The 24,410-nt window shown below is 39.2% G+C and overlaps 1 protein-coding gene across 2 annotated transcripts in view; it reads right to left on the bottom strand.

Moving 5' to 3' along the window:
- Positions 1–24,410, bottom strand: part of agap3 (ArfGAP with GTPase domain, ankyrin repeat and PH domain 3) — a 172,599-nt gene that overhangs the window by 55,253 nt on the left and 92,936 nt on the right. For both annotated transcript variants that reach the window (XM_041802299.1, XM_041802298.1), the window contains exons 5-10: positions 23,964–24,105; positions 23,291–23,425; positions 16,224–16,351; positions 15,817–15,972; positions 10,820–10,903; positions 2,588–2,692 (exon numbers count right to left, since the gene is read on the bottom strand). In XM_041802299.1, coding sequence (XP_041658233.1) covers positions 2,588–2,692; positions 10,820–10,903; positions 15,817–15,972; positions 16,224–16,351; positions 23,291–23,425; positions 23,964–24,105 — 750 coding nt within the window. The remainder of the gene's footprint in view (positions 1–2,587; positions 2,693–10,819; positions 10,904–15,816; positions 15,973–16,223; positions 16,352–23,290; positions 23,426–23,963; positions 24,106–24,410) is intronic.

Raw genomic sequence — 24,410 nt, 5'->3', positions numbered from 1 at the left:
TGTCTAAAGACCCCAGAACAACTGCCAATACACTAGTGAATGACTCAGTCAAGTCAGGAATTGTAGTCTCAAAGAAGACCATCACTAGAGCCCTGCAGGAATGGACTGCGAGGTTGCAGATGTAGAAAAACTCCACTTCTGCAGAAGAGACCCCTTCAAGCCAGACGAAGTTTGCTAAGGACAACCTAGAGAAGGATTAAGAATACTGGAAGCGTGTCCCTTGGTCAGATGAAACTAAACTAGAGCTCTTTGGCCATAGAGATGTTGCTTATGTTTGGAGAAAGAAGGGAGAGGCATGTCACCCAAAGAACACCACCCCCACAGTGAGACATGGTGGTGGGAGGATTATGATGTGGGGATGCTTCAGTGTATCTGGAACTGGAAACCTTGTCAAGGTGGAAGGAACCATGAAGAAAGAAGGATATGTGGAGATTTTGAAAGAAAATCTGAAGCACTCAGCTTTGTCTTCCAAATATGTCGCTTCTCAGAAGACCAAAGTGAGCTTTACTGAGTGGCCTGCACAAAGCCCTGACTTAAATCCCATTAAAAATCTATGGGCTGAACTGAAGATGAAGGTCCATGCCAGAAGGCTATCAAATCTGGAAGAGCTTGAGAGATTTGCCAAAGTAGAAAGGGCTGGGATTCCTCAGAAGACGTGTCAGAGACTTGTTGAAAACTACATCAAATGACTGCAGGCTGTTATCTAGCAAAAAGGAGATACAACTGACTATTAGTGCCGGGCGGGTAAAAATTTAGACCCTGGTAGCTTTGGGTTTTGTGGAATATTTTTATTTCTGTGTGCAACGTAAAATAATTTCAGCATCCAAAATAAAACTAGGATGTTTGAAAAAATTTTGTTAACAATTCTTTACTTTGTATAACAGCACTTGAGAAATATGTTTAAATCAATGAAGTTTTCATAGGGGGCTAATCATTTTGTCCTCATTTGTATTTGCCCAAATATTTCCCTGGAATCAGGGACTGATTATCCACAGCACACCAACAAGATTCCAGGAGTTATGAAAGAAAAACAAATTAAAAGACTATTCAATTTCCATCCCCATTAGTCACAACCCATCTCAGACCTTCCACTAGGGGTGTGTGATAGTGGGAAATTGATTGTAAAGCCATTATACATCACCTGTGCCCACACTGTCTCTGGTAATAGCGAGATGTAAGGCTTAATGAATGCAAACAGTCTCATTCACTTTCAATTTGGGCATTTGATTTGGTTTATAGCGACAACTGCCCAAATGTGGGAAGCCAAGGTGAAAATCATTGGGCTCAGCAGAAAAAGACCCAGATAGAGGCGAGCTCGGCCTTTGCCGTCCCCCACCGGCTCCTCTGCTTTATTACCGTGTCATAAAGCACTCATTTCTTTCCCAAGCCTCCTCGCTAATTACCCAGTGAGCGCTCTCATTTCATTTTATTGCTGGAATTAACAGCCAGATCGAAGCGTGCAAAGCTATTAAGATGTGTGATTAAGCCACATTCAATTAGTTTCTACAAACAATTTAATTGATGTAGCAGATAGAATTAACAGAAGGTGATTGTGTGGATGGCTTGGCTGACTGCGAAATTAAAGGTTCCCCTCTTCCACTCTCAGTCTGCCTCCCTCCCTCTTTCTTTCTCCCTCAATCTCTCTCTTCTCCCCTCTTTTTTCCTTTCTTACTCCTTCTCTGCTCCGCCGCCCAAAATGAGCTTGAGCTGTTCCCGGGCTAATGCAACTGTCTTCCTTATTTCACCCCTCTCCGTAAGTCAACAGATTCATAGATTCATAGATTGCCCCGATGACCTGTAATAGCTGTAATGATCAAGAGATAGCCCGTTCAGTCAATTACATACATCACTGTAGCTCAGCGCTGCTCTGCTAATAACCGCTTGTAAATTAAACCACTAACACACTGTCAGTTCAACCCAGCCACACACGCAAGGTTCAGGTCTAACTGTTGGGCTTGTGCTCAAACTTTGAGACCTGTCGTTGCTAACACCTTTAATTTTTGCTCACTCAAATTCTCAAACATAGAACTGGAAGAATCAGAGTATGATGGGAGGATTTTCTGGGAGAGACGGGCGTTTCTGACAGTGGCACGGGGCTCCTGAGCTGTCTGCTGCCAGCCAGCCGAGTGTTTAAGAGGTATTAGCGGCCCAGCGGGATTCTGACAAAGATGGATGTGGGAGGCTGGTCAGGCTCTGCTGCCGTGCAGTGAGAACCATTATAAATACAAGCCAGCGTGGAGTCTGGGCGCGGCGGGCATGCAGCAGCGCAGCCATGTCTCCATTAGCCAGCGCTGGTGATGTGCACCACAGGGAGAGCAGAGATGACCACTAGGACATCCTGTTTCTTAATACTAAGCTTAAAGCTAGGGTTAGATAATATGGCTATTATATGCAGGCATACGTCTCAGGAGAAATCTTGAGCCTATATGGTTGTAATCCGACTTGCTGCAGCAGTGGTGGTAAATGTAATCGCATCAAGAGAAACATGCATTAAACCCTCAAGTACAAACAGTAGTGTAACAAACACATAAAGATGATTGGAAAAAGAAATGAGAGTGGAAATAAAAGGAGGGGGGTTCGGACTTACATGTAAACTTGGGTGGTAAGTAAGCACGCCGTTATCGCACAGTGTGACATATTTCTTTTTCCACTCCTTGTTGAGGGATTTGCCACTCCGCTTCAGAAGGATTCCCTGTAAAAGACGAGACATCACGGTGAGCATCTGCTCCTCTCAGAGCAGCATGGTGGAGGATATGAGCCATAATGGATGTTAACTACCATAAAACAGTGTTGTTATTGTTATTACTGATTTGTTTCAGCAGCTACAATGAGCATTTACTTTGTGGTGAGTAATAAAGCAAACAGTAATTTTAGGAGACAATTATAAACCAATGTAGAGGTGATTATGTGCAATGAAACTTTTTTTTTAGAATTATTTATATGCTGAAAGGTTTTTAATATGTTTGCTTTCTATTGTTACGTTTTAAACTCCAAAATTGGCCAAGTTCCTCTGTCACAGGGACCCTTCAGAAAGAAAGAAACAATCCAATTTGCCCAGACCTCCTCCCTGCATTCATACACATAACATGCTGAACTCTAGAAGACCTCTAAATCTGGGGATTAGAGAGTGTGATCTCCCCTCTTCAAAGTCCACTCAGCTCTTATTCTTCTCTACTTTATCTTCTGGGGCCTTTTAAGGCCTCAGATGGTTTCCTTATCTGCTGAGTAAATCCACTAGTAAACAATGCAGTTCCTCTGCTGGAGGTGACCAAACGCTGCTGAATGCAAGGGCCAGGAGGCTCTCTGGGGTTAAATAGTGAGGAGGGGCCCGCTTAATTAGGGGATTAAGACAGGGCAATGTTTGTGCTTTTACAGCCAGGGCCAGTGTGTGTGTGTGTGTGTGGGGGTGTGTTTGTGTGTGTGTGAGCTGACAAAAGGGGTGGGGGGTTAAAGGGGTAGTATTTCTGCTAGCCAGGCCCATCCTGCAGGCTTTAATCCTGATTAACACATCAGGAAGAGCTGACCCTTGCTGACCCGGGCACCAGGCTGTTTGCCGACAATCATTCTAATCCGAGCCCTGTTTCATCTGGAGAGGGTGAGTAGTGCATGCTGGGACTCAAGACTTTGGTTTTCTTGGTATCTAAACAGTATACCTGCCAGTCAATAGTTATTAATAGGAGAATGGTGCAATTACATCTAAAGATCAAATCAAGTCTTTCTGAGGCCACATCTGCATCATGGTTGTTGTTGTGTTGCTGAAAATTATAAATCTTGTTGAACAGTGAGTTTTAAAATATTTACCAGGTAATTTATTTAAAAAATGTCTTTAGATAACTTTGGTTATGAATTGGTGTTATACAAATAAACGTTGACAGATTGTCAGAAACTTGGTTAACTGTACTGCTGCTGTTATTAGCCAGGAAACTCTTCACAAAAAGATCTTCCTGGTTAAATAAAGTTTTTTTTTTTTGTTTTTATATTTTGTGGTACTTCAATAAATTTATTAAATTAATAAAACCTTTCCTCAAGCTGCAGCAAGTCAAGCAACAAGTGACAAAAATGTGAAATATCAGTTTTAATGTATCAATATATTCTACCTTTTCTCTATAAAAGCAATTATTCTAAATTAAAACTTGAAGCGCTTAAGAGGAACTTTTCATTTGTGATGTTTTTGGCCCCTTTAGACAAAGTGTAGTACATTATCCTACCCTAATGTTGTTCTTTACTAATACTTCCCGGAAAAGATCTGGGTGAAGTGTTTAGTTATGAGCTTATGTAGATCCTAATATTTGGTCATTGATACAGCAGAAATACATAGAATATCAAACTCCATATAATTCAAGTGAGCCTTCCCTTTAGACCCACATTTAAATTCCCTTAACTGCATGAACGATATAAGCAGGCCAAACTTCAACTTCAAAACCGATTGCGCCTGTCAGTTGTTTGGGTGCTACAAAAAACAACTGACGTAAACTGGAAGGTTACAGATAACATTAATCAGAAGTCCTGGTTTCAAACTTTTGAAGCAGTACTGATTTTAGAAGAAATGTCTAACTTAATTTATTCCTCTTCCAATGAAATTCATTCATTTATTCTTTCTGTTTGTTTTACTCTCAAACCCATCTTCCTCTCTCGCTTTATGATGTCTAAGTGTTTTACACAGATGACAATTTAAATTGTTTTTTGACAGGTTTTGGTACACTAAAATATTACAATTATGGGAGAAACTTAGTCCATTGTCGAGGGCACATTCTGATTCCCCAGACAACACAAATCTCTGCACTCTGAATGGGGACCACAAAGTTTTATCATACAAGCATTTAGGCATTAGGTTGAACGAAAAGCACTCCTTCAGAGTACATATAGAAAATCTAGTGAAGAAGCTGAGATAAAAGCTAAATTTTTATTTCAGAAACAAATCCCCTTAAAACCTGTGCAGGCCACTTTTCTAAGTGTGGAGATGTGATGTATATGCATGGCTACTCTTCTGTTCTTCACCTTTTAGACTCAGTGTATCATAGTGCTTCATTATTTATAACCAACTCTGGCGCATTCTACACTGTATTAAATGGTACATAGGTTGGCCATCACTAACTCTTCGCAGACAACTTAATTTGCATATTTTGTAGTGGTGTGACAAGATCAAAATGTCACGAGATTTCTCGTCGAGGTGAAAACCATCTTGCAAGATCAATATTGCGTGGACACCAGGAGCAACACATCTGACAGAATGCAATACTAAACTGAAAGTTAAAAAAGATCACAAAGATGCCCTGGAAACTTTAAAATTTTTGGTTTGACAGCTAAGGAAGAAACAGAGCTGATCTGTGACCCATTCAGATCACTGTCCAACCACCACCCCCTCCTCTGTGTGCACTACTTAGGGCCACACATGATCCACAAATGCGTAACAAAGTGGTCATTAGGGTGCAAAATTATTAAATGCTGCCACTGGAAATCTGTGCAGTCTCAAAGAGAAAATAGTGTTTATTTGCATCATGTACGTGCGCAGATTCACTCACTGTGTTGCTATTTGTTACTTTGCAAATTTGATTAAATTGCTGCTTTGTCATTCATCGTTCTCATCTCACCGTCTATCAGTCACTCATCAATCAACTGTTGGCCATGTGTATCATCAGTAAGAGGCTCAACTTATGTAGCATAACGGGCTGTTGTATTCTGCAGCGGTAAACTTGGCAAAACAAGCTCTGTTTGAGAGCCATTGTTAGCTCCAAAAACCAAAGTTCTAGCCCTGTTTTCTGTCTGACAGCAGGCAGAGCAGACACACACACTCACTCACCAACGCACACACATTAACATACACGCTCATCTGTGCGTCATGTCCAAAACTGCCAGAGCTTATTTGAGAGAAAAAAGGCCACAAAACGATACAAATAATCTATTTCTCTAAATTACAGTAAACATGTTATTGACAGAAATATTTCTTTTGAGGGTTTTAAATATGGATGTCCTTAAAGAGGATGAGAAATATATTAATTTTACTGATGCAGCTCTTTGTTTCAGTCTGTTGAAAACAGTTCGAGAAGTACTTTCAAAATAATCTAACTGCTTTTATTATGGTTGTAATTGTAACATGAGTGCAGAATTTAAAGATGTGGTGGACTATTAAAATGAAAGGTCTGATTTGAAGAGTATTGAAATGTACAGTTTGAGTCAGAGTTAGACAAGACAAACTGTGCATAAGCATTGATAACCTATTCAGTATAAGAGGATTAGTTTAAACATTTCAGAATAGACTTAAATTGCTTTGCAATCATGACTTTAAGCTTTATTCAGCTTTAAGGACATATTTTCTGCTGTTAAGTTTTTTCCAAAATAAAAAAAAGTGTAAAATCTTGTCTCGTCTCATTAGATAAGAGTCTCATCACACCCCAAATATTTTGTGTATAAGGCTTAAACTTCCCTCATATTCATGTAGTCTCTTGTTGGAAACATGAAACTGTATTTGAAGACGTATCTGTATTAGCATGGAAAAACATGATGAATTCTTCTTCCACTTTCTTTTAAAGGATATAATCAGTTATAATTTATGCCTAACCATCTTAATTTTCTTATTTGAACACAATGACATGCTATGCAACTTTATGTTACTACAAACTCCTCTTGACCATGAAATAATGATTTAAAAACTGTCATGAGCATGTGTAACTAATTTAACTAAAGCTGTCAAATGATTAAAATCTTTAATTGTAATTAATCTCTGGTCTTCTGTAGTTAATCGTGATTAATCACACTGTTCACACTGCATTTTTAAATTCCACTAATTTAATGTAAAACTCTGCTCTTGAGTCATTTTTTCCCACTGTTGTAAACTAAGAACAACTGAATTCCTATTTAGATACAGACCTGCTAATTTACATCACTGGGGCTGTAGGGAAATGTTACAGTGGCTTAATCAAAGTGTGATAAAAGGGACATTAAAGCATGTGATTAACCGTAATAAAAAACAACAAAAACAAGTGCACAGATTGTGGATCACAGTTAATCACGATTAATGTGATTAATCTTGACAGCCCTAAATTTGACAAAATCTCATCCTGCCTTATTTAACGATGGATGTCCGCAATTTGTTAAATGTCATCCCTAACTAGTTGGTGCAAGAACCACTAGTCTGTTACATATATAAATAACTTTTTACATGTTGGCTCTCAATGCCACTCAAATAATGTCCTCTAATTTTGATATAGGCACCCCTAACAAGCCAGGGCTGTACCCCTTGACTGGCTGTTGCTCTGCTTTCTTTCCAAGCTCCACTGCACTGATGTAAACAGGCACAGTTGATGGATATTATTTTGTAGTGAAGACAGTTAGGCATAATTTTGAACTGGTAAATGGTGAATGAGGGTGTCAACACTGCAACTGTTAACCACACCCTGCGAATAAATCTGACATAACAAAAGGTACAGTGTAAACCTGTCCTAAACTGTCTTGAAATGACACTGGTTATAGTTAGTAGTGTGATAGTTAGAGTTAGTGTGATACAAATAAAGCCCCATCTCTATCTTAATAGTCAAATTTTATTTGATGTATTTATAATAGAAAAAGATAACATCTGTTTTGGTAGCATGCGGTACCTCACTTATCCTGCAGCATCAGTTTCAGTCATAAAATGCATACATATAGTCAGTGTTCATGGTCTTATCTGCTTTTGTGGGTCAAAAGAGATTTAATTACACAATTTCAATCCGTTACTTAACTAACCATAAACTCCTCACAAGAGCTTTTAATAAATCACTCATTTTAAGAAAATACATCTGTTATTTTTATAGCAGAAAGTCAAGCATCACAACTGCTGTTACTTGTGATAATTTTTCAGGAAGAAACACTGTGTCCTTCGATCAATAACTTGCTGACTGCCTGGACTCCTCTCAATTTAGTCAATAAAAGAACTGTAAACACTTTTTAAATGAGTCTCTAATCATACAAAGTAAATGATCCAGTCACAGGGGCCTCCGGCAACTTTATAATGCATGTTTTACAAGCAAATATGTTGCTCATCTCGTGGCCTTACTGAAGCAGAAATAAATCTATACACGCAATCAGTGCCAAGCGTCATAAATTCATCAGAGCCGTGAAGCAGATCAATAAAGATGCTTGGACAATAATGTGTAAATCTTTACATGTGGAGACTAATTTTCATGTTGTTTTATTTGATCAGTTGCTCATTATGGCTGTGATATATCATGTCACTTTCAGTAACTGGAAGCCTGGTAAGTGATTTGAGATAATTCATCATAATTGTTCAATCATTTCCAGCTTTTGATTGTCCTCTTTGTGAGATTGTGTGACGTCAAAAGGCAGCATGTGTTGAGCCCTTTAACACTGCCACATACACACACACGTAAAAAGAGATGTTCAGAATGTGCAACACAAGGAAACAGGCTGCTGGGCAGACGTGCTCTCTGTGTCCACACAATTGTGATATCTCCACTGAGGAGATAGTGTCTTTCTCTTCTTTTGTCAGTGGACCAGCTGAAAAGCTGCATCCTGCCACTGTGGCTGACTGATAGGGTGGCCTTTTGTGGCTGGCCGTGGAGGGGAGAAGAGTGCGTGTTGGTGTCTGTGTGTTGGGTTTGGGGGGTTTGATGATGGAACTAGAATGCACTCACCACTGAGAAGCTGTTGGCAGCTCCTCAGCAGTGACTGCATTGTTAGCCTCACTATTTTTATAGACGGGAGGGGGGAAAGAGAGAAGAAGGTGGAGGGGAGGGGGTCATGTGTAATTTGGCCCTATGGGGTGACGGGGGGGAGTGGTAATAAAGCACACATTGACACTTTGATCTTCTTGATTGTTCATTTGACTGGCCTGCAGATCAGCTAGTGACACCACAAACCCCCCGTCACACATTTTTAAAGCCAAACTCCAGCCCCCCTCCAAAATTAAAGCCTTTGTAGATAGAAAAAAGAGGTGAAAGGGGGGTGTATCTTGTCAAGAGTTGCCATGATACTCAGGGAAGCTGGTCCCTGACTTAAGAAAAGGAGCTTCTCAGAGAGTGTTGGATAAGAATGGAGGAGTTTACAGTAAAGTTTGCTTGAAGGAGATTCTTTCTAATCTGTGAACCTCCTGCTCACCTGCACTCATCAGATCTGCCAGCTTCTGCGGGGAATTACACTAAATGGAATAAAATCAATGAGCTTCATAGAAATAAAATAAAAATAAGGTGTTTACAATCTCTAATGAAAAACACTTAAAATTATTAGGGGATTGTTTAGGTAGCTCTAGAACCATTTTCTAAAGTGTTGAGTACAAATAATCCATTATAAAAAGTCCTACTGTAAAAATAAGGCTGAGTAAAATTAATAGAAATACATAGATAGCTATTTCTATTCCTTTTCTAGCATCTTATCTTCTGTTTCGTGAGCATACACAATCAATAATGGATCACCTGAAAAATGCAGTGCCTGTACAGCGGTTTCCTCAAAGCGTTATTTCTGATTGAGCAAGGGGACTTGTGAGCATCACCCTGTCATTATTCCGACTGGACTGAAACCTTGGCAATTTTCTTCCAAAGGGAACGAGAAGGTCTGGTTCATCTTTTAATAATAAAAGGGATTTATCTTGTTTAATTTACAGGTAAAGAGGATAATATAAGGATGCTGACCCATTTTCAAAAGCCCTCACATAATCATGAGTGATTGCTTATCAATGTGTCAATTACTCTTCTTTCGGTAACAGTTGGGACCTTTAGAAATGATCCATGCTCGGATGAAATTCAGTGCTCTGCCTCTTAATGCAATGCAAAAGATACAGCATAGAAAAAATACACAGAATAGGTTTGAAAATTGCAGCCGCATTTCTTTTAGATGCAAAACAAAAAAAGAAAGACTTTAATAAGGAATTATTATGATTCAGGCAAGAATGTAGTATTTTTAGATTAAACAAAATTATAGTGTATGTGCTATATGTATAGAGTTTGAAAACTAGATAAAATAAACATTATAGGTTAAATACAATTTTAATTTAGTTCAAATAAATATAGTTTTAGGGTAATTTTTGCAGTTAAAGGTGATATTCTGGATCTGCATGTATACAATTTTCTGCAGCAAAAAAAAAAAAAAAAAAAAAAAAAAAAAAAAAATCTGACGCATGTAATGAGCAATAAAAACATTGTCAAAGGAAGGGAGTGTTGTAAAGGTGTGACCAAGCAATCCGAATGCAAGATTGATTTTTAACAAAATTGTCACATGACTGGAGTCGTATCTCAAAAATCTACTGATTTGCTGTGCAACACAGAAGCCTCAAATAAGAAATTTTCACAAAAAAAACAAAAACAAACTACTGAGTTTTCAGTCGCTTTTTGCCAACTGGTTTGGATATGTTTGGCTGTTTTTTGCATTTTCAGCTATGGTTACTTACATAACATATTTCTAGAAAAATTGTAAAGTCCTTGAAAGCTCTTGAATTACCCATGACTTTGCCTGCAACATGTCATGATACACATTAACTGACTCTGCTTTTAGACTGTAAAACAATACATATGTTTCATTTGCTAAAGTTGTGTTTTATTTGCTGATAACACAAATGAAATTTTGTCTGACCCCCCCAGCATCCTTCTCCCTTACACCTCTGCTCACTTGCACTGATAATGATTTGCTAACTTGTATTATGACGCCATCTAGTGGCTACAGTTACACATGAACTCATTCAATTCACTCAAGACTGTACGGCTAGTTCATCCAAAATCTGTAAGATGCAGCATATCACCTTAAAAAGAGTCATATAGATATTACCAAATAAAAGTATACTTACCAATGAAACTATAAGAAATGTAGGTTAAGAATGAGAAAGAGTACTTGCCTGTTTGATAGGTATGGCCCTTCCACTGCCTATGCTGTCTGTTTTACTGTCAACGCTCTTTGATTGTTCACTGGCTTTCCGTGACTGCAAGAAAACAAGAAAATCAGTCAGCAACAGCAGCGACACACTGACGACACAGCAGAGAGGGAGCCGTTGGGCGTGAGGTGAGTTTTTGGGCGTAGTTGTGTGTGCTGGGGTGTGTGGGGGTGAGGGAGAGAGAGAGACTGGGGGTCAGAGGTGGAGGTAAGGGTTTGCGTGTGTGCACTGAGCATTTGCAGTATTGGTGGAGAAACTTGACGCAGCAAAAGAAAAAGTTCCAAAAAGAAGCTCGAAATGAACAGACAAGCAGACCAGCGTAACAAACAGCAGTAACACCGACGTGCAAGTTTAAAAGAAACAAATCAAAAAAGAGACCAAACCAAGACCACACTAGACACATCTCAACACAGAGGAGACCAAAGGACGACCACACATTGAGTCATGACTCAGCCCTGAAACCCTTTGGGGGGGATCCTTTTCCTCTGTTTGAGACCCACAGCGGGCCCTTAGTGGACCTGCAGAGCAACTGCTGCTATACCATTGTAGCTTCAGCTTTGCCTTTAGCATAGTAGCACTGGTAAGGGCTATTATAGCATAATACACATGTTACAGTTCATAAAAGGTTAAAGGGAGAGAAGGGAAAATGGTTATTTTACAGGAGACCTTTCTAAGCATTCCTCCAACCTGCAAACCTGCAAAACCTAGTGAAACATATCGAGCAATTTAAGTGACAAAAAAAATCAAAAACATCAACATTTCATGTTTCTGGTCATGCCTGTTTTGGGGAAAAACATGTTAGAGAGTAAAGATTAAATGTAAATAAATCATAAAAAAGTAACATTCCCACCCCAAAGAAAATAAAGAGATGAGGTACAGGAAGGGACAGACACGAGTGTGTATGGTCTCATTCAGAACATGGGAAATGTCCAGTCACCAATGGAGAAGAGGTAGAGTCTGAGTTCAAGTAAACCAACTCTGATCTTCATATTTTTTCCAACATTTTATTTTTTTAATGATGACTTGTTTAGCTTCTATACAGACACCATACAAAGCAAGTCACAAATTCACTTCAAAATATTCAACAGATTGAGCCAAACATTGCAGTTCCCACAAAATATAGGATGGACAATAAAGGCATTATTTCATATACTCCTTATATGTATGTACTTTTTATAGAGTACCATTGTAAATAAAATACAATACAAGATATACAGCAGTCTATAGTTTTCGTCAATCCGTTCATGATAGAAAAGCGATTATGCAAGAGTTCATAATCTCTGTACCAAACCTAAATTAAGGGAAAAATAAACAAATAAATAAATGTTAAAAATGAATGTGCAAAAATAAATAACTGAAAATAAATGAAAGGAAATAAACATTAAGTTTAACTACATTCATACAAGTCGGTGCAACCCAGTTTCGTTTGTTAGCATCTTTCAGAGTAAAATCTCTCTGAATACCTTGACTATCCTGATTTTTATGAAGGCCTTCATAAAATTATCCCTTTTAACTCTCACCTAAAATACCTCTATAATAATACATTTGAACGGCAATTTAAAATTCATTCAATACTTCAAAACTCCCTGGAAAATAAGAAGGAATCAAATAAAAAACTGACCCAAATGAATGTAGGAAAAATCTAAAAGGAAGAACAAAAAACAACTTGGCACCTCTAGTCCTTGAGTCCTCATTTATGGCAAAAAGGCAGTGTGATGTCATGTTAGGAAAGTTTGTGTCCTTTGGGTGGTTGGATAACAGTTCCAAGAGTGACTTGACTGTACAGGTTGTTTCTTTGTGGGGTGTTTGAATGAGAGTTTTGAGGGGTAGGGGTTGGGTTGTGGGGGACAGGTGTGGATGGGGCATTTCCAGAAGAGTCCCTACAGTCTGTCTCACTTGGTGATATTTGACAGTCTACTCTGAGTGTGCTCAAACACTCAAATGGACTCCGCTTTAAGCTGCGTAAGATGCAAAGTTTCCACTTAGTGCAAGTTCTATGCATTACCTTCAACGCGAGAAAGCACTGAGGGTAACACAGTGACAAGCTGTAAGTCCTCAATAAATTATCTCTTCTCTATCAGGATTGGCAAAGCAGGGGGACTCTTTATTTTTTAAAACCATCATGCTCTTCTAATTCGGAAGGAGTTGGAAAGCCCTTTTTATTGAAGAAAGGTTGGAAACAGAAGCACAAATCTGCAAATATTGAAAAACAGTGTCAAATGGTTATTTTTTGTTTGTTTGTCTTTTTTTTTGTTTTTTTGGTGTGTCATACGTTTTCATACGAACCAGCAACTAGTCAAGGGACTGAAAACAGGAGATGGCAACACCAAATGGCAGACATTAATAAATGGGTTAAATGAGGATGAATGATCGGATGGTGGTGGGTATAGGTATAAAAAAATGCCATTATTATTCATTTAAACTCCTAAACAATGTGCTTTTCAACACAAAAAGGGACAGACAACCTGAATACATCAGGAACCACAGACAGATTTACAAAACAGATTGTTTAGTTATTGACATGGAAGCACTAGGAAAGAATAATGTGTACTGTGCTGACACCTAGTGGCCAAAGACGATTATGGCAAAAACTGGCTTGAAATGGTCGTGGTTGGTGAAAATTGATTTGTGAGGGCGGTGAGAAGACGGAGAGTGATAAGATCCTTTGTAGTAAAGCTTTGATTTTTGCTTACTTAAAAAAATGCCAAACTGATGTTGTATAAAAACAAGTCATCTCTTCTAAGGGGCTTGTGTTTTTGCAATCAGATTTAGAGCACAAAAATAGAAATAAAACACTTCTGACTCATTATACTGCCCATTGCAAATGGATATTTCTTAATTAAAAGAGTCCCAATGCCAGCGCCACAACTGTGACAAATTACTTTTGTGATTACAACTGGATTTAAGTCTTGCAGCAATTTCCTCCTTTGTACTACTAAATGAAATATCTACTGTGTAAAGATCAAAGAGTCTGTCAAAGCTTGTCAACTGATGACATTAAGGCATATTTCTCTCTTCTCTCAAATCTTCCAAAAATCAACATAAAGGGGAGTACTTACAGATGTGTGGATAGAAAAAATGACAGGCTTTCTGAATGGCCGCATGCTTTCTGAGAGAGCAGCAGGACTTCAAGAGAACTAACACAGATCATTTTTTTGAAAAATGGAAAAAAGCTAGGAAAGAGACATCCTTGTGTTGTGTGAATGAAATATTTTTCAGTGGGTTTTGTGGGAAATGGCGAAAAAGGTCGGCACTGCGAGTCTTCCTCTCCTGAGCCAAACGTACTCTTCAAGTGTCACTGAAGAAATGTCGACATCACTCCCGATTACTTTCCATCTCCTCTGCTTCCTTCTTTTCCTTCTCCTCCTCCTTCTCTTCCTCTCCTCCCTTTACCCTCCCTCCTCCCTCCCTAGGCCTGGCCGCTCCTCAGAAGGTCATGAGCTGAAACTCCCGCTCGGCTTGCCACTCGGGCACCCACACTGGGTAGGTGGCGTGCTTCGGTATCTCCATGACGCGGATGGGGAGAGGATCATTTCTCTGGTGGACATGGTTAGTCACTACCTAGCAGGGGGGAAGGGAGACAACAAGGGGAGCTAGCACACAGCCTGTACTGCTCGGACGCCACAAGGGCTGCGGCTTCCACAGCAGCTGGGGGGTAACAGGGTGGAGGCAAGTAGGAGAAACAGAGAAGGGGGACAGGTCGTAGAGAGAAAGTTAAAAGGAGAAAAGAGGAGGTAGGAGACAGGGGGCTGAGGGAAAAAGAAGAAAAAGAGGAAGGGGGACAGGAGAAGGAGGTGGGGGGTAATCTCAAAGAGCCCTGAAATCTGTCTCATAAAGTTTCTTCTTGCAAAGAAGAAAACCTGGGAAAATTTTGGGTAACATAACCTTTGGAACAAGGTTTTGAGTAGTTCAATTTGATTTTAGTTTAAAACACACATTGGATCTTTTCAGAGGTTATATGCAGGCTCCACCTTTATGATATTTTACTGGTTTGAGGACTAAAAATGCCATTTCCGGTCAAATTTCCACAGACCTTTCTGAGCCAGAGGAGGCAGAGGTCTGGCTCAGTGAGATTAGGAGGCTCAGCAGCAGAGAAGAAGGCTGGTTTAGGAGGGAGAAGGAGGAGAGAGGAGGAAAGGGGGGAGCAGGCTGGGTAGAAGAAGAGGGCAGAGGCTACAAGTAAAAAAGACAAGCTTAAGACATCTACGGAAATTAGAGTGGTTAGTGCACACATATGCTATTGGTTAGAGAAAATACGACAGGACATGGGGGTAGAAAACAGGCAGACAAGGGTTTGGGGGGTTCAGGTTTGGTAGTGAATCTTGGTGGTCAAGGTCAGATTTGGGCAGAACTGGGGAGAGTTATTAAGACTCAGCGATGGATAGAAGCTGGACGAGCGCTTCTATCTGAAGCAGGGGATGTTGTTATTAGCAGCGTGTAAACAGGGCATTGGCTGGCTCGCACTTTTAGTTTAGCTCGGTCGACAGGGCAGGGCAGGGCAGGGCAGGAGGGGTGGCATTGGCGGTTTGTCGCTGCCGTCTCTCCCCAAAAGGGAAATCACTGCAAAGAAAGGATCTAGTGAAAATAAGAGGGAGGGGGGGAGGGAGGTCAAAGATTTAGACAGTGCAAAGGGCCTAGTTTGTCGTGGGTGAGATGAGAAACTTAATCCATGCGTCCAATTAGAAAAGAAAAAGGACATAAGAAGAGTTTTTTTCCACAGTGCTTATCTTTGATATTTGCTTTTAAAGATTTTATTTAAGAATTTGGGGGATTTAAAATAATTCTCTTTTCTCCTTTGCCCATTGTGCGGTGTGAACAAGTCGCTTCCTTTTTCTGCATGGGAGGCAGGAGATGATGCATTTCGAGCTACCTGTCTCCCTCTGGTGGACAAAGTGTGCTTGGCAACATGCCTTCTAGTAATGTGAGTGGGTGTTGCTTTGCATCAGCTGTCGCATACTTACTGTGAAAATGTTGGAGCGGCGCTTTGACTGCTTGCGGATGGGCGTGGGCGTGTTGGAGGCAGCAATGGTCTCAATGCGCATCTCCCGCTGACTTATGCTGGGGGTGGAGGGAACCGAGGAGGAGTAGTCGCTGAACGCACCCCCACCATTGGCCGCCTGGGGAAATAGAGAGATTAACAGGAGAGAGGAAGGAGGAAGAGGGAGGAAGAAAGTCAGGGAGTCAGAGGAGGAGAGGGAATAAAAACAATAAACAAGCAGGTAAATTTAGGACAGAATATTTTACAAGGGAGATTTTATTGTTTTTCCCAACAATGAGTGAACAGAAGACATGACTATGAGAGGAATTACATAAAGAGAGCGTGATGAAGACTTCTTTATGTAACACCACAATAATATTCACATATTACCTGATTAATGTGAACTGAAGGGATGGATGCAGCAGGGACTGATGAGTGGCTGGGGGAGTTTGGGAGAGATTTGCATGGACCAATCGAGAGCTGCTGCTTTTTCCTCATGGCCACAACCTTCTGGGCAACTGGAGAAGAGAGGGGCAAAAGCACAGAAACCCAGTCTTTGTTAATCCTGTCATATTATCCATGATATGAATACAACCCTGCAAAAAAATAATCCAGACAGTTTCAGAGGTCATGTAACTTAAGCCAGATGTTCTCAACTGGTGGGTCAGGACCCAAAAGTGGATCTTGGAGCTGTTCCCAGTGGGTCATGGATGTGTGATGTAAGGCAGCACTAAGCGAACATACAACCATACATTTTAGTGTTCTTAGTTTTCCTGGCATAGTGAGTAAATTGTTGTTGTTTTCACAACAATTTACTCACTATGCAACCTACTTATCTCCTTCTCTCAGGATATCAAAGATCATTTTCCTGAGATAATTTGGTAATTCCTTGTAAAATTACTAAAAAAATCCTGTTGATGCATGTTGATCTGTAACAATGCATTTTCAAACTTTTTTATGTCCTGGTACTTTGTTAAGTCATGTTTTGTCACATCTAAGCTCTAAATTGCAACATATTTTATTATTGATTTAAGATTTTAAATTTGGGTCTTGATTTCTCACGAGGAGGTGGTGGTGGGTCCTGATGCCCACTGCTCCAAGCAGTGATTCATAAATGCACCTCTAAAGGCTGAAATTGTATCTTAAGATGTTCCATTCAAAGGCCAAACCAGAGTAGGAAAAAGTCACAAACACAGTCACAAAAAACAGCAAAGGTCTGAACAGATCTGGTTGGCTAAAAAGCTGAAAAATTCACTCGAAACAGCACAAAAATGCCAGCTTTTGATGCTTGTTGGCTGCTAATTTTCAATCCTGCTTACAGAGATCCAGAAAAAATGTCTTGTCTCCTCACATGCACAAATGCACCACGGCATAAATCTATCTTCTCCTTTTAAGAAAACATCGGATTTGATCCCTGCCCTGTCAAGCCTGAGTTTGTGTAACCAAAACAAAAATTAAAATTAAACCATCTTAACAGGTAAAATGAAGCATAAAATTACTAAAACAGTATAAACACAACATGAAACTAATGCTCAGACTCACTGCAACCTACTACTGGACATTCAGGTCAGCAAATATTGTAGAACTTGAGTGCCTTTTGTGACAGAAAATGATGTAAACTTTTTTTTAATATAAATTAGTACTATTTTATGCTGTAAACCATTCAAAAACTAGCATTAACAAAATCAACAGCTATTATCAGACAAGGTTCATAGTAATGCACAAAAAAAACTAAAGTCGCTCTTTAGTACTTATTACACCAAGTTTAAAAAATGTAAAGAAAATTGTTTAAAACATTCACTTTTTCTATGAATAGCCATCAAGATTAGTTAATTGCTTGTTCTGTCAATACACAATAGACAAAAAATTTCTGGCCTTTTTGCCGATTGATCCTTATTAGTGAACATAAACATGACTCTAGATCAGTGGTTCTCAACTGGTCTAGCCTCAGGACCCAACACCTGCCCCTAGATGAGATATTGTGACCCAAACTTCCAAAAACAGTAACAGCCACTCAGATTTATCTAATAACAATGTTGCTGTTTGGTCTGAGATGGAAAACTATGATGTTTTTAATACAGATTTCACTTGATTTCTCATGAAAACATATCAACTTTGGTAGTTTTCAAGAGAACTTGAGAAATGAACACAATATCGAGGGATAACCTATGTTCACCATATTTTCTTCTTGGAACAAATTTACAACTCACTGAAATTGGCTCTGCAACTCACATTTGGGTCCCAATCCAGCACTAGTTGAGAAGTAAACATATCTTTGGTATAAGCTATTTCACAAGCTAACAGAGTTTAACATTACTGTAAACATTTTAACAATAAGTTTTTTATCCTACCTGTGTTGTCCTGGTAGACTGTTTTGAGTTTATTAAACTTAATACCGTAATTTATTCTGAGACTTTAAGAAAAATATTGATTACTATGTTTAAGAGAAATGCTGGAAGTAAAGAATTTTACTTTAAAGATATGATAATGCAATTTCAACAAAATAGCATAAAAACAAATTATTGGTACTGGTGTTCCTGCTTGCGTTGTTAAAGTTCTGTGTTACACAGGCGATGAGAAATGTTGGCTTGGGCTTGTGTTAATGTTCTGCCTGTCAACAATAAAAAAATGACTAGCAAGTGCTTTCACTGTTGACTCTGTTTAACAAGGATGGATGGGAATCAAACCAACATGACGACTACAACACAAAATTCAGGGCTGGTGTTGACAACAAGTCAGTGTTTTCTACAGGATTTTGGGGAACTATTGTGGAAGGACCACAAACTTCCTAAGGGGGTACAGTGGCATGCCCTCCAGGGATAACTTTGAAATTTTCAGCTTAAATTCACCAATCTTGTGAATTTTTAGAGCAAAATAAAGATGCTTTATCTTTGGAAACCTAGTTTTCTTTCTACAATTTTCTCTTAGGAGGGATTATAATTTGATTGGCCAATTACAGTCTTCAGTTTATTCCTTGTCTGACCTGAGGATAAAGTTTTTTGTTGTTTTTTACTAAAACTAATCTCTACCGAAAATGATGTCCTATATTAGTGTTTACTTTTACCCCTTATTTTTTGGTGAAGCTGATATTTCATATTTGTTAACCAAAGTAAAAAAAAAAAAATCTAAATAATACCGGAAGTGAATTTCTGTGTTAACTTTACATTCGACAGAGCAATAATTTGTTATTATTTACACTCTGTCCATCCCTCTTTGTTAATGTAACTCCGAAATTAATCAAATAATAAAAAACAGAGAATTTTAAGTTAGCTGTATTCTCTCTAACTCCTGAGGGAATTATGAACGGTCCAACAAACACCTAAAACTGGAGGCTGTTTTACTCAGCTAGAACTGAGCTGCATGTTCTACATCCGCTATAAAAACTTTAACAAAATCCTGTTTAGGGAAACGTCTGCCAAGTCTTTTCAATCACAAGCTTGCACGCAAGGGGTTTGTAACTTAAGATGAGAATATTACAGTATTAATAAATTAGGCACTAGCTCGTGGGCGAGAGAGAGTGTGCGAATTTATAGATATGCAGATCCTACATGGATATAAGGCAGAGCAGAATTCATGTTTCACCTGAAATGTTGCCTTAAGGAAGCTTGAGTGTCAGAAGCTTTAGTCACACAATGCAGAGCTCTTCGGTCTGCGCCGCATGGCTCACTTGCAATACTGGGTTCGCTGCTGAGCAGGCCTACGTCGGCTTTAAGAAAATAACATTGGCGGAGGAAAATAGGCCGTCTACGGAAAAGAGGGTATAGGGACTATTGCGCCTGTGACCAAACAAGATCACAGCGGTGCACAGTAGTCTCTTTTATTGATGGGAAACCCTGCACCTGACAAATGTAAACTGTAAAACGAGGGATGCGCACAAGTAGATTAATGGTTATAGATCCCTTTTCAACTACCAGAATTATGAGTTGGTTCGACTGATCATTAACGGTTCTTTTTTTTTAATCAGTTCAGGCTAACAACCCTGGTCAAACGCTCTGTCCAGAATAACGCAGCCGCCCGCCACTAGTCTCCGCTGTAGCTGTTCGCAGTGACGACCGCTTTTCTACCACGGTGCTCCTCCGTCTGTTAAGTCCTTTAAATGTATCAGCCTCTAGCAGAAACAGCGCGGTTTAGCTTCACTTTAAGATACAGGATTGGGAAAAAGTTTACCGTATGTTGCTTCAAGTTACCCACACATAACCCAAGCACCAATTCAGCACAGGAATTTGGATGTTAACCTACAAAAAGGATCGAAAGCCGGCGACAGTAGCACTGCAAACGTTAGCTAAATTCTGCAAACCATCTTGGCACCGTTACGGTGCGGTGTGAAGTTGGTTGACAGAATGTATTCATTTGACTTATGTGCACTTATCTAAACACAATTACATTCTTATGTTTATTTGGATGGGAAATTATAAGCCTAGGAACATCATATGGTAGTGTACTGAAAAAAAATCCTCCTGTTTTTACGAGATACTATCTCTTAAAACAGGAATTTATTTATTTTGGAGTTTCCTGTTTTAACGAGATACTACCTACTCTGTTACCATCAAGCATAAAGAGAACAGGTCAAGCGAACAGTTAGCTGACACAATTTGGCGTGAAACATGTAACTGTCACCTAAAACACATTAAAAAGCCTACCTTACCTGTATTGACCCCGCAGCTCAAATTACTGAATGATAAATGCAGCAACCAGTCATGCAGGAGAGCGTCAGGGGGAATCTTGTTTTTACGATATAGTATCTTTAAACAGGAAACTCAAAAATAAATTTAAAAAAATCCTGTTTTTATGAGATAGTTATCTCATAAAAACAGGAGGGTTTTTTTTATTTTTTAAGTGAATGCAATACACCGCCGTAACATGACTTGTAAAGACAGGACAATATTTTTGTGTGAATTGGTTAACCCACTAAGAATAAAAAGCTTTTGTTTCTTTTTAAACAAAACATCAAGTTAATCCCACAAAGCTTCAACAAGTAAGGAAAGCTTATTCCAGGTATAGAGCAAATTATCACAACCACCTCAGGCTGTTTGTTTTTCCAGTCAGGTAGTAAACAACATACTGCACCATGTACTCCTGTGGGAAAACCTTCCTTAATTCCAAGAAAAATAATCATGCAAAATAATACTTGTAGCTTTTTCAGTTAGTCACTGTCCTTTTCAAAGGGGTGATGAGACTATTGCCAGATTTTCCACAAACTAATTTACAATGCAATGGATGCAACCTGTCATCTAATTCCTGGCACACTGAAGTGGGGAACTGTGTGGAGTGAGAGGTAGGGAGGGGAGGAAGGTGATGTTCATGGCTGCGTGATGTGAATTAGCACTGAGGCAAAGAGATGATTTGAAGTTGTGATGACAGCTGGGACCACAATGCCCACTTGCTGCAGCAGCATAGCGAATAAAGAAGAATGCCAGAGTGATACAGGGTGACTTGTGAGGACAGCAAACACTCCTTCATCTCTTTCAATTAGTTCAAATTGAGCTTCAGGAAGCAATTAAGGCAGGGAGGGGAGACAACGTGCCTGTGCATCAAGTCAATGAAATGCAAAGGGAGTGTGTGTTACATATTCAGATGTTTGGTGAAGGGATGACAGGCCTTCAAAGGAGCTGCAGCCTTGGGGGATAATGTGCCAGGGATGAAGCAGCTTGTTCCATATGACAGTTTCCAAATGCAGGGAGAAACTCTGAGATATCGCTACACGACATAAAGACGGTGTTTTACCATTTATTCACAACTCAGTTTCAACTGATCTTTGGATTACACCTCTACATTTTTATTAAAGATGCGGTCTATGAAATGTGGGGAATATTTGCAGCATCAAACAGTCATATTCTAGATTACAATGCACATGTCAGGTGGTAATCATGGCAACCTGTTGAATTTGTTAAAAAAAAAAAGAATATCTGTTATTTTCTCCCTTCTGTGGTATTGTAGAAACATGCCAAATGCAAAAATCCAGATAGCACACTCTGTGGAGGGGACTCTCCCTATGTATGAAGATGAATGAATAGGTCTATTCTAAGTTAACAAAAACGAAAAAAAAAAAAAAGTATATTCAGGGGATTAGAAACACATTTAGATAGGCTTATTGATGCATATGATGTTCCATTTTTACCAAGTTTGTTACCCAAATGCTACTAGGCTAGGCTGTAGTTTTTGACATACTTTAGTGAGTGAATGTTTGAAAGTGAGTAAATGTGAATTATGTGTAAGAAGTAGAAGTTGAGTAGTCAGACAACTAGAAAAGCACTGTACAAGCTCAAGTTCATCTACCAAGTTGGACCCAATTATCCCTTCCAACAAAAGTCACAAAGGCTCAATTATCTGACGGTTTAAAAGACCACCTTATTAAATTATCCTGTGGTGAAAGGTGTATTTAGCTATTATACCCTCCTTGATCTGCTTGAAGGACTATCAGAGCCAATTTGGAATCATAAATATTAAATGTGTTTAATATTTACTATCAGAAAATCTAGAAAAAGGGCAAGAAAACCTGAGGACATACTTTGTAGATCATCACAAAGACCATAATAATAGCAATCAGAAAGCAAGCTGACTGAAAATTAAAGCAAAGACATGACAATGATAGTGAATGGGAAGCAAATGTAGATGGACATCAGAAAAAGAGGACAACAAACATGAGTGTCCTGTGAACCATATCACAAAGGAACTAATAAGGAGAGGAGCTGGACTGAAATTGCTACCCCAGTGGATGTAGCAGGTAGCTAACAGCTGCTTGTTTACTCTAAAGCTGTGTTTGACTGCAAGAGAGGTCAAGTTGTGAGCATGAAGAATTAATTTGTTTGTGTGTGGTAGTGCTGCGCTGGTCATCTTGTTTAACACCACACAGAACAAGAAAAAAAGGGTAAATCTGTCATGATTTGTCACAACGTGTGAGGGCTCTCATATTTTTTAAAATCTGTTGAGATTTACAAGTATTTTGGTGTGTACCAGGCTTTAGACTGATCAATCAATTATCATACTTGACTGCTACTTCTAATAACACACATACTTTTGCTACTACTGCTGGCATTGTAGCTATAAATTTTGTTTTATTGTTGCTCTTGTTGTTTCTGTTTGTCTTCTCCCATCCCTCTTTCCAACCCAGACACAGTCTCAGCAGATGGTTGTTCAGAAGTCTGGTTCTACTCAGGGTTTCTGCTTGTTAAAAAGTTTTTCCTTGCAACTGTTACTTTTTAAATTTTGACAAGTGATTTTGCTCATGGTCTTTGAAAATATGAAGCATCTTTAGACAAAGGCACTATACTGGCCTTTAAAGCTACAAAGCAGCAAAGTGATAGGTCAAAGATTTTAAGAGTTGGTATCTGATGATTAACCATCTCAAACTAAGATAATTTGTATTCTATCAGTCAGCATCAACTTTTTTGTGTTCAAGCTACATCTTGTACTTTCTGTCAATATTCAGTAGTCCTTGTTTTGGACAGCTCTCTCACCATCCTGGAAGACTCTCTCCACATTCAGGCCATAGGTGGAGCAGGTCTCATAATATGTGCAGCGCTTCAGGTCATTTGACAGCTTTCTGGCTCGTGAGTCATCGATCACTCTGGGGTTTGCAGCACTGATTGCATCTGAAATAAGAAAGTTAGAAAACATTGGCAAATATGAATCTAAGTAACGCAGATGGTGACATTCCACGTTTTCATGCACTGAGGGTATATTAGACATATGAGCAGAGCAGTATTTTAATCATGTGTTTAAAGAGGAAAAAGCAAATTGTTTGGAAATATTTTCAGCAGTGTACTGAAACACATCTGAAGTGTTGTTAAGTATTTCTAGCAGTAGGATCGTGCAAGTGGAAGGGACTTGATAAAATCTTCAAACATTCATGAAAGATGTCACCCAGTGTGAAGTTCAATGATGTGTTTTCTATTGCTTTAAAAGAAAAATATTAAGTATTTCTCATGCAGAAAAGTCTGCTTTATAACAGGTTTAGCAATACACTTGATATTACAAAAGCTTTGCCATTCCTAACTTTATCATGTCTTCTTTGTGTAAAAACAGTGTAAGAACATGTAGTACTCCCAGTGTGTTGTAGAGGAGTGTGATCTTCCACTATGAGGGAAGTAATATCCTGTCAAGACACATGTATCAGAGGCAGGGCAGCACCTTGTGTTCCCACAAGGACCATGGGGACCTCAGCTGTGTTCCTGTAGCTGGATAGGCGCAAGAAGTAATTGTAGACCGTCTGGAAGCTGATCTCATCCTCCAGGCTGAAGACGAAAACCACCGCATCCACCCAGGCAGCAAACTGAGGACAGAGCAGAGGTGGAGTGTTGAGGCACTGTGAAAAATGAGCTGCCTCACGAATGCACAACAACTCTCATACAACGGATTTCTTCTTTTTGTCTCTGAGCCACTGTTATACTGTTCACCTGCAACTTTTTTTTACTCCTTTTTCATTCATTGTAACTTTACCTTTATGACAGAGGAGAATGTTGTACATGTAGAATTCAAAGCCAGGGACAATTGCACATGTACATACTAAAATGGTAAAGTTTTTCAGTGTACACTGGTGTGATATGAAAAATAAATGGTACACACACTAAAATGAGC

Source organism: Cheilinus undulatus, linkage group 13 (genome assembly GCF_018320785.1).
Source record: "Cheilinus undulatus linkage group 13, ASM1832078v1, whole genome shotgun sequence".
Classification (NCBI taxonomy): domain Eukaryota; kingdom Metazoa; phylum Chordata; class Actinopteri; order Labriformes; family Labridae; genus Cheilinus; species Cheilinus undulatus.
Note: the sequence above shows the minus strand (reverse complement) of the source record. Positions and strands in the feature narration are given on the sequence as shown.